Raw genomic sequence first — 11475 nt, 5'->3', positions numbered from 1 at the left:
TAAGCATCTATAATACATCATATAAAATTTATGCCAGGCTGAGACTCCTGACATGGACTGTACCTGTCTTGTATAATTTGTTCTTACCCCTCGGGGTATGAGAATTCTTCACTACATCACACCAGTAAATTATTAAGTTAGGAGAAGGAAATGCAAGAAGATACTGTTATGTAATAGGTTATGTCATCAGCGTATGCATACTGAGAACAGTTTCTTTAAAAGGAAGGGAATGAAATGGAAATCTCCAGAGAAGTTACAATCAACTGTTGTCACAGGATCAGCAGCTTTGGTGAGTCTGTTTCACTAGGAATGAGAGCTATGTCCTACTCAGTGCAATTTGGCCTGCTGTTTGTTGCTGATTTTGCCGCTTCTCATAGAATTCTTTTCTGTTGAAGTTTGATATTCTTTTGTTTCCGTTCATCTGCATTTGTTGCTTGTTTATGGGACTGCTATGTATAACTTGGTCTTCAGACTGTATTTTGCACAAACCGTTTTGCCTGCATGCACAAATTCTTAAGATGACATCTGTGTAATTTACTACATATTTCAAAGAGCTCAGAGTCGCACTCAGATTTCTCTGACTTAGAAAAGTAGCTGGAACTGCTGTGGTTTAGGCTGTGGGGGTTTTTTTATTTTAATTTTCTTTTGGCACTCCTAAAAGTTTTTATTTGAAGCTGAAAAAAAAAAAAAAAAAGGAGCAACAGTAACACCTGCCATAAAAACCATATTTTTCGCAAAGGTAAAGTTCACACTGCATTGATAAAATACTTGGATTTGGATTTGGATTTGGATCTGGATCTGGGTCTGGGTTTGTTAGATGCAGGTGGTAAAGAAAGCCCGAACTTAGTAGCTGTTGGTATTCAGTCTCTTGTAAAGTGACTTATAGAATGAGAGGGAAAGGTCACACTGAGCATAGGCTCAAGTTTTCTAAATGGATTCACACAGAAATAAACACTTTAGGAATTTTATAAACTGCCACTGCCTCTTGCAAGTCTGGCTTGGTTATTCCTCCTGGCCAGCCCAGAAACCCTGGGCTCCATGCCTTAGCAGCTGACCCAGGACACGTGTTGGTCCCATCCTAGAGGCTGGAGCAGACACTCCTTTGCTCCTGTTTTTAAGGCCAGGGTGCCAACACTGCTGGTGTGACCAGTTCCTGGTGCCAAGTCCCCTCACACAGGTCTGAGCTGCAGCCTGTCACACACTCATTTAGTTGGGCCAGAGAGCTGTGGCTGCTCCAGCTACTGCTGCTGAGGCCACACTTGCTTCAGCTCCTGTCCCTAACCTGCACCCCAATCTGACTGCAGTTGCTGGGCCAAATTCACTCATGCCAGCCTCACCAGCTGCTGGCACCTCAAACTTACAACACTCATGTATGTGGGATAGTGAGATTTCATGGAAAGATAGTTAAGAAAGCATTTGATATGATGATGGGACAGACACTGACCAGCCTCAGTTTTCATGAAGGCTGTCCTTTTCCATCTATTCCCCTCATTATTTCTCCCCAGCCATCTTCCTTAACAAGTTTTGCATAGCTCCACAGACCTAGTTCAAATCCTTATGTTCCTTGGTTCCCTCTTTGTAATAGTTACAGACTCCAAGCTGGCCCTCTCCAAAGCTGTGAATGCACTTTATTAATGGCCTGTCAAACAGTGACTGTAGCCATTTGGTCTTTTCCATGATCTCTGCTCCCCATTGTCCCTGAGTCCTGGGTGGTTTTATTTCTGGCTTCCCATCTGCATTGGAAAGCTCCCTGACTGGATAACCTTAATAAAGGCAATACTTTCACCTTTCACATGCTCTTACATAACTCATTTTTATTTAGTGGGAGAAACAGCTTAGGAAGTGATGATGTTGCACTAAGCAACTGCTTTCGTAGATACAGAATTTTTCTTTTTCCCTCAATGAAAAGCTTTACAGATATGAGATGATAGGAAAAAAAAAAAAAAAAAAAAGAAGCAGTTTTCTGTGAAAAGAAGTGTGGCTTATATTATCTGCTCCATTCCCCACAAACTTCTGTGCTTGCTGCTGCCTCAGGGTACAGCAGACAGTAGCTGTGACTCAGCTGAGGACGTAGCTGCTGCCAAAGCTGCTCAGTGCTCTGTTTCTCAAGGCAGTAACCCACAGCAGCACCCTGATCTTGTCTTTTCTACGCTGTTAGTTCTTCCTTGTTTTTCTTGTGGCAAAGGCCCAGGACACACAGAAGGGCAGGGGGCAGGACCTCTCTACTTTGCACCCCTACAGATGTTCCAGAATCCTCAACAGCCCACAAACACTTCCTGACTATGCTGTTGAGCAGCTTTAATTGGTTTTATGTGTATTGGTTTTATGTATAAAAAATTTAGTTAAGGCACAAACTGAAACCCAGGAGGCTCCATCTGAACATCAGGAAACACCTTTTTACCATGTGGGTACAACTGGAGGGAGTTGCCCAGAGGCTGCAGAGTCTCCATGCTTGGAGATACTCAAAAGCCATCTGAATATGGTCCTGAGCAATTGGCTCTGGAAGGCCCTGGCTGAGCAGGGAAATTGGGCCAGATGACTTCCAGAGCTCCCTTCCAACCTCAGCCATTCTGTGATTCTGGAAATAAAAGATCTTGAGTGTTAGCTATGCCAGTGGATGAAGGTTCATGAAGGTACGAAGACTGCAAGGAGGGTGTTAATTTGTGGCGAGGTAACCAGCAATAATGGGTATGCTTGAAGAAAAATTGTGTTAAATGTGAGGATAGCATAACAGGAATTCATATGAGGAATCATCTTCCAAGGCCTGCTAGAGAACTTCCTCTCTCAGATGCTGACACTTCACAAAATTGCCCCTGAAACAGGTTGTGGAAATAATCCTCTTCAAAGCTGCAGGATGGTTCTCTTGTCTCTAAATTTGGTTATTTGTACTTTCCATCCTTTTCTTCCTTACTCTCTCTCTGCCATCAGTACCGGTTCTTTCTGTGGTTCCCCACCCTTTCCAAATGGGGTGAAGAACGACACTGCCTGAGAGAGGAGGAGGAAACGTTACCTCCTGTTAATTTACTGAGCTGTCCCATTGCCAGGACAGCAGAGAGAGATTAAAGCAGGGAAGCAGACAGAACAGGAGGGGGCAGGGAGTCTCTGGTTACACTCTCCCTCTGTGTCTTTCCCTCACCAGTAACCTTCTCTCTCAGGGTGCTCTGAGGGACTTTAGCTGAAGCCTTGTGCCTGTTTCGCTCCATGATTTTGCTGGGGAGGGCAGAAGGGAAGACATTGCCCTGAACAATCCCTGCTCCACAGGACGTTGTCTCTGGGGATATGACTGGGGATGCCTCTCCGACGAAAGCGTTCCGATACCAAGAAACTCTGGTGAGTACGATACCTGCAGCAGCACAGCATGTTTCCTTCGGGAGAGCTGGCTTCCCTACTCTGCTTAAGGGGCTGAACACTTTCCTTGCCTACAGATATCCTTCCCTGTTTGCATTAGACAAACTCCCTGAGACATGTGCCCGAGCACATGCTCCCATAGTGGCTTCCTTCAAGAGAGAACATGGCCATGTTCTCCTTGAATTCCTAATCCTCATGGGTGAAGAATTTATAACACCAGGCAAGTTAAAAAATGCTGGCATGACTCAGAGCTGAGTCTGCAGAGGTACATGAAAAGCAACTGCTGGTTGTGAATGGGTGTCTCTTATCAAGACAACCATGGGTAAGGCACTGAAGCCATTCCCTGCCCTTTGTTACAGCTCCCACAAGAAGCAGTTAGGATTCTGCCATAGTGGTGTCTACAGGTGCTGTGAGAACATGGAGCATGTTGCTCCATGGCATCCTTTGGGAACACCCCAGTGGGCTCTGGCACTGCTTTGTTTTATAGGTATTTGGATGCAGACTGTTGAGCCTCTTTCTGCTTTAGCTACTCTAAAGAGTTAACTAGCAGAAACGAGATTCATTGCATGTCTGTGAGTCCTCACACTTTACTGGACAAGTGGAGGAAGCAGTTTGTCCTGTGCCTCAAAAGCCTCTTGCTTTGGTTCTTGAAGTGAGAATTAGCATCAAACAGTCCAGATTGCCTAAGGAACAGCATGAATGAAATCACAGCCTTTAAAAATTAATAGCAGCCTCTTTGTGCCTGAGCATGCAAAGTTTTGGTAGCAGTGTTTTGAGAGAAGTAAGAGTCTGTTAGGATTGAGAAAAAAATAAATCTCATCTTCTTTGAGCTACTGCAAAGAAAGACGGAGACTTTTTTACATGTTGCTTTCTGATATCTCTTGAGCATATCTGAGTAGGGTCTCGCACTGCTCTGTTCTATAGGTATTTGGATGCAGGCTGTTGCCACACATTCTGGTTTTTGTTTCTAGAGCACCTAGTTTAGTAAGGAGAAGGCATGGAGAAGGGAGGGATGGTCTTTGGGAGCAGTAGGCTGGGGTGAAGAACTGGAGAGTGGCTTTCAGTCAAAAATGTTCTGCTGCTGAATACTGCTCGTGTGTCTGACAGAGTACCTTAGAGATGAATGAGGACTGTATGATCTTCAGTGGGACCATATAGCCCTTCATGACTGGAATCTTAACTTCAAATCCAGACTTACACAATGAATGTAAATTTCTTAGTGATCCATGAAGGCACATCCCAAACACACATCCTCAACTTAACAGTGGTTTATGAAGAATGCTATTTATCACATATCAAGTATTAACATTGCCAAAAGAGCCAATCAGTACAGTGGAAGGACTAGGATGTATTTCATCTCTCTTGGCCTGATTTTCTGCATTCAAATATAAAAAAGAAACATCCTCATGTTAGAAGGGAGTAGTATCAACAGTAAAGCATCGAGGCTGAGCCTAATATAGGACAGAAAGGGATGGCCATGACCTGTTTGCACTATAAACAGACAAGTAATGATTGCATGAGGTACTGAACTGTAAGGAAATACTACAAACCCAAACAAAAGCAATGGCAAGGAAGAGAGCATGAACCAGCACAAGATGCACAAGAAGTGATTATGCTACTTGGATACAATGGCTATATTTCTTCTGCATCTATAACAAACTCATGAATCTCTACAATTTTCAGTTTTAGGTTCTTGGTGTAAAACTAGACTAGTCAGAGTAAATAGGCTAATGAGAGTTTTCTTGAATGCTTGTGGGAAGACACAGCTAGCACCAGATTTCTTGAGTTCAAAGAGCATGATTTGTATAACCTGAGCTAAGGCAAATCTTTGACAAAATATTTGTCCATTACTAAATAGCTATTTGTGAGAGAAAGACATACAATGTATTGCATTCTACTAATTTATTCATAAATTTATCCCATATATTTACCTCTGAGAGCTCTTCTAGGCTTCTATACAGGACAGGATTGTGTAATAAATTATATCTGATTCCTTGAGTACCTGCATTAGTCATCCCCAAATGACTAGTTCTTTGTTGAACTCAAGTCACCCCCATCTCTGATAAGCTTTCTGACAAGGAGGCAGCAGTGCTAGGACCTGTTTCATTAGAGATGACTCTAAAGTTAGGAATTCTTTGAGAATGACCATATATATTCAAATCCTTAGGGACCACAGGCAGAGTAGCAGCTAGTTACTGGAGCAGCTATTTGCTGGATCTAATCCAGGAATTAGTGCTAAGAAGGCACTGAATCACTAATCTCAATTGGAGATAAATTATTTCTCAAAACAAGCAAAATTAAGAACATTTATAAGGATTATGTAGCAAATGAAAAAAGGACTGTAATTCTGGATGTTGTTGCCTCAAGTGTTTTTGCCAGACGCTCTCAGGACTTGAGTATCTTAGCAATTTACACCTTAGAATGCTATCTTTAGGAGCAGGCTCCTCTCAAGTATCAGCATTACATCTGTTCACTCCATGTACTCAGTCGTGTTGGTTCGTTCTTGTTTAGTGAGTGAACAGAAGCAGAGAGCACTTCTGAACTAATGCTGCACACATCAGTTTTCAGACATAAAGCTACCACTGCTCTCTGGTCATGCTGCTTGGTCATAAAAGACAGATAGTAGGTCATTGCCTGGCTCCAAAGACTGTAGGAATGACTGTTATTTTCCTCTGATTTGGAAAATCTATTGCAGTGTCACAGTCCACGGGCAAAGTCACTTATGAAGCCTGTACATCTTGGGATGAGGAGAGATAGTAGATGAGGTAGCTGCTGTTCAGCCTTCAAGGTCACAGACCTTCTACATGAGAGTGCTGATGAGTCAGCTGATCATTTCTTGTCTTTATGTCCCTTCTATGATTGAAGTATCTGTGTTTGTTTATATACTGTGGCCACCTTACTAATTTTTTCTGCTCCTGGCTTTTTTTCTTTTTCTTTTTTTTTTTTTTTTTTTTTTGCCTTTTCCAATAATTTCTCTTAATTATTTGTTTCCCAGGTGCTCATGCCTTTTAGTCACTTACTCTTTCACCATTCCCTTGTTGTTGCTCTCACATACCTTCTCCTCACTCTTGTGCTCTGCTGGTCTCCTCAATTTGTTTCTCTGCTCCTCTTGCTCTCAGTATACATGAGGCCAAGTGTTAGGTTTCACAGCTGTGTTTTTCTCTGTGCCTTCCTCACATCACTGCCATTGGATTCTGTTCTAAAAATATCCCATGTGACCCTTTCCCTGTGCTGTCCCAAGGCAGAGGGGGGATTCTCCCCAGCTCCCCTCTCCTCTTTTTATTTTTGAAGGTGTTGTCAATCATACAGAAAGTAATGTTAGAAGGCAGAAGAGACCTGGGGAACTGAGGTCAGGAGAAAGATCACTTGTGCAGATTTGTATTGCCAATTCCAAAGCTGGAGAGGACAAAAGATGCAGATGAACATGGGGCCAAGTTGTACATGGCAAGATGTAGGCTTCTGAAAATGACAATGGAAAAAAAAAAAGGAATTCTTTCTTCAGTCCATCTCAGCATGGGAGAGATGTTCAGGGCTACTCTACCTGTTTAAAAGATGGGGACAGGAATTTTTGCTATATTTTGCTGAGGTCTTAAGCTCTGCTGTGAGAAGTAGCAGCTTCTTGAGGAAATTTTCTCATTTTCTGTTTGTATAGCTCATCATTCTATTAAGAATTGAAGTTTGCCTGCCAGTATTTTGGTTTTGTTGCCATCAAAACAAAAACCCAAGAATCACAGAAGTATCTATAATGGAAGGGAACATTGGCAGTATCCAGTCCAGCTCTCTGCTTAGTTATGAATTTTCCTTGTTTCAAGTCATGGCTGTTGGCTCTTGCATCTTCCTCGTGCCTCTCAGAGGAGAGCCTGGTGCTGCCTTGTCCATACCCTCCCTCTGGGTGTATTTGCATTTGCTGTTTGCAAATCAGCCTCTCCGCTGGGGTGAATAATCCCTGCTCCTCCAGCTTCTCCAGTCAACCATCTGGGCAAGACTTCCTGAGGTGACACCCACAGCTGCACATCTGTGCTGGATATTCCTGACTTAAACACCTTTCCCATGGAGAAAGTTCAATTTAACAGTAGCACATGCAACAGAAATGGTTGCCAAAGGCTTTACTTCTCCTGACTGTTGCCCACATTGTCCTGGTACTGGGTTATGGGAGCAGTTACAGCCCCACAGGAGCAGGTTGCCTGCAGACACCACTCCCTGGATTGCACCATCCTGCCAGGGAGGGCAAGGGGCCTTTTCTGCTACTTGCAGAAAAGTATTTTTAAAACCCTTTTCCAGAATCATTCAGGTATTGGGCTCTGTTGTGAAGGTGTCCAGAATTACATTTCCATGTACTGTACAGGCCTCCTGCCTGAATAAATAAATTCCAAGGGCTGGCAGCATGCCAATCAGCCTACACATTGCCATTGATCTTGTGCTATAAAAGATAAAAAAACTTGTCCATGTGTAAATGGCACATGGGGGTATCCCCCATTTGTGTGAAATCTAATAGGGTAGCTGCATGCTATAAGCTTTTTTTGTATGAACAAAGAAAATACATGATTGCTTTGACATGTGGTGTGTGCTGCTTTGGCAATATAGCAGATTAAATTATGTCAGGCAAGTTTGGGGTAGGGGGTACATGTGTGGGAAGACCTTGTACAAGAATTCCTAACATTAGAAAAAGACCTGTTGCTAGTATAATTCTCAACAATGGCCACAGAGGTGCAAATGGAGTACAGAGCTTACTGCCCCAGCTGTACAGCAGGTGGCATACAAGGTATGGTAGATGAGAAATAATTCATCAATACAGAAAGGCACAGCAAATAAAACTCCTCAGGGTAAAGTCAACTACTGTTGTGAACCTCCACACAATCACAGCAGAGAACCTGGACATCCAGAAGAGAAGTTGGCAGTAAACACGGCATAAAATTAAGTTATTTTGTCAATGTTTACTTTAGCAAAGTAGCAGGCAGTAGCTTCTGTCAGTATCAAGGGAACAGCTTCCATGTACCTGTATGATAAAATGATCACTGTTAACTTGTTAATGCAGAGGCAGGATAGACAGAAATTTTAATAATGTGGACACTACCTCCTTGGAACCTGCTTATTTTAAGTGTTCATATTTACTATTAAGTGACACAGCGCTTCCTGGTGGAACCAGATTTCACTGCTGTTTCTTTGCATGGGGAGGTATATAATGTTTTTGTATTTGTTGATCACACAATTCTCAGTACTGAACACAGAGGCAGCAAAGAGATCCTCCACACATTGTGTCTGCAACAAACACTTTGGTCTTTGGACCTTGATAAGGACATAGTTGGAGTTAAAGGATTTGCTCATGTTTTTAAAACTCAGGCATTTATCTCTTCAACAAATTCCTGCCTCTTGGTGAAGAAATTGATTCTTACTCATTCTTTAGGGAACCAAGTGGCTGTTGGGATTGACAGTCATCCACTTCCATGACATATTTGTAAAAGGCCATGGATCAGCAATGTTTGCCCATCATCTATCAGCACTGAGAGTGGATTCTAGAAGCACATAAAAATACAAAGCCCCATTCATCTACTGCACTGTGCTGTTGTGAGTGTGAGTGGCACCTACACTTTTTAAAATGAAGTCAAAGACCTGTAGCTCTAAAAACTCTGACAAATTACATGCAGTATGTTGTTTTCTGATTTGGTGCTGTGATGAAACATTACTTTGTGCACCACTAGGTTTGTTTCAGATGTAAATTTGTCCAACCTGTCTTACCTGTGTGTAGTCTGTGCATCCTTTGATGTGTATGCTAGGCTATGCACATGTAAACTACTATAGTGACTAGGGATGCCTGTACCCTGAGGCTTGGAGTTACCCACATCTCTAGTGGGACACTGAGGAGAATGTGTCTGAAGACCAGTCACAGAGGGTGACAAAGTATTTAACTGTGAGGAGGAACACACTGCTTTTAACAGCTACAGAAAAATAACTATTCATTTTTGAGTGTGTGGTGAGCCCAGGACTGCCCACAGTCCTGCAAACAGATTTCAGAATTAGATGATGCCTTCTTCAGACCACTGGAAGAGGTCATGTTCATAGACCCTGGAAGCAAACCTGCTGCAGCAGTAAGAGCAAGGCACAAGCAATCCAGGAGGCTTCTGGAGTGCATTGCCAACAAGTTCATAACAAGATAATTAAAGAGAGAACAAGAGGAGGTGCTCTGCTGGACCTGATACTTACAAAGGAGGAAGGACAGGTTAGGGATGTGAACATCCAGGACAGCTTCTGCATCTGAGGAGGGCTCAAAATAAGGTCTTAGTCCTTGAGCTCAGGAGAGAAGTCTTTGACTTTTCAGGGATCTTATTGGAAGAGTCCCATAAGAAATGGCCCTGAAGGGAAGAGGGGTATGAGAGAGCTGGTTGTACAGGAATCATCTCCAAGCTCAGGAATGATCCATCCTTATGAGCAGGAAATCAAGCAAAGGCAGCTGGAGGCCTGCATGAATTAAGAAGGAGATCCTGACAAAACTCAGACAAGTAACCTGGGAGGAATCTAGGGACACCAGCCACGTGTTAAAGGATGAGGTTAAGAAAACCTCAGCTCATCTGGAATTTAATCTGGTGAGGGACATGAAGGGCAACAAGAAAGGCTTCTACAGTTGTATCAGCAGCAAAATTAAGGCAATGGAAAACGTGGGCCCTCTTCTAAAGAATCAAAGCAAATTGATTCTAAGGAAGATGATAAAGACCAAGGAACCTCACTGGAGGAGGATGAGGTCAAAAAGAACATTTAAACAAACTGGGAATGCCCAAATCCATGGAACCTGATGGGATGCACCCACCAGCATGAGGGAGTTGGTCAATCTCATTGCAAGTCCACTCTCTATTTAATCTTTCAAAGGTCATAGGGATTCAGAGTGGTAACTGAGGACAGGAAGAAAACAAATGTCAATCCCATCTTCAGAAGGAGCAAGAAGTCTGGCAAACTGCAGGCTGACCCACTTCAGCTCAATCCCCATCAAGGTGATAGAGCAACTCATCTGGGAACCATTTCCAAACACATGAAGGACATGATTGGGAGTGGCCAGCATGGAATTGTGAAGGGAAAATCACATTTAACCAACACACAGTTCAGTGATCAGATGAGACAGCCTGGTGGATGAAGGAAGAGCAGTGGATTATGTTTATCTATTTTAGCAATGCTTTTGTCTCCCACCACATCCTCATAGTGAGCTGATTAAGTACAGGCTAGACAAGTGGATCTCAGAGTGGATTGAAAACTGGCTGAACTGCAGGGCTCCAAAGGTTGTGATCAGCAGCACATCCTCCTGCTTAGCTGTAGTGAGGCTCAACCTGGAGTCTTGTGCCCACGGCTGAGCTCCCCAGTTTATAAAACCCCTGGAGTTACTGGAGAGGGTTCTGCAAAAGGCCACAGTCATGATGAAAGGACAGGAGCATCTCACATCTGAGGAAAGGCTGAAAGAGCTGGGATTGTTCAGCAAAGGCTCAGGGGAGGTCTTATTGTCTGATGGAAGACTGAAGATGGTGGAGCCATTCTCTTCTCAGCAGAGCCCAGTCACAGGACAAAACAGAATGGGCACAAATTGAAACAGGAATTTCTGTCTGAACATAAAGAAAGAGGCTTTTGCATGACTGAACACTGCCACAGGTTTACCTGGAGTGGTTGTTGCACCCTTGAAGACATCCAAAAGCTGTCTGAAGACAGCCCAAGGCAACTTTCTCCTGCTGACACAGCTTGAACATGGTATTGGACAAGACAGCAGGTGTCCCATCCAAAGCTCAAATATTCTGTAATTCTGTGATTAACTTGAGTACTCAGAGCAACAGCAGTGCAAATTACCTACTGGTCTACAAGATTATTCTCTTCTAAATATGACACAGAATGTATTTTTAATTCTTTGTCTGTAATGAACTCTCTTATCTACCCTTGTTGTTAAATGACTCATGCAAAACTGTCATTTACTTCTATTACAGAAAAGCAAATTAAAGCTGTTTGCCTGCATCTAAATTCCAAAGAGTTTGACTTCAATAGAACAAGACCCTACTTCCTGAGATACAGCCAAATTAACCTTCTCAGTTAATTTTCTTCATACCGCTCAATATTTTCCAGACCTCATTGTCCTTTCCAGCTTGGGAGGTTCTAGTC

The 11475-nt window shown here is 43.0% G+C and overlaps 1 protein-coding gene across 1 annotated transcript in view; it reads left to right on the top strand.

Annotated features, from left to right (window-relative positions):
- The first annotated feature begins 260 nt into the window (after positions 1 to 260).
- CLCN1 (chloride voltage-gated channel 1) overlaps positions 261 to 11475 on the top strand; it is a 59204-nt gene continuing 47989 nt past the window's right edge. Inside the window, exons 1-2 of the mRNA XM_050981591.1 lie at positions 261 to 289; positions 3156 to 3330. Coding sequence (XP_050837548.1) covers positions 3280 to 3330 — 51 coding nt within the window. The 5' untranslated portion in view covers positions 261 to 289; positions 3156 to 3279. The remainder of the gene's footprint in view (positions 290 to 3155; positions 3331 to 11475) is intronic.

The sequence above is a fragment of the Serinus canaria genome, chromosome 1 (assembly GCF_022539315.1).
Source record: "Serinus canaria isolate serCan28SL12 chromosome 1, serCan2020, whole genome shotgun sequence".
Taxonomy (NCBI): domain Eukaryota; kingdom Metazoa; phylum Chordata; class Aves; order Passeriformes; family Fringillidae; genus Serinus; species Serinus canaria.
Note: the sequence above shows the minus strand (reverse complement) of the source record. Positions and strands in the feature narration are given on the sequence as shown.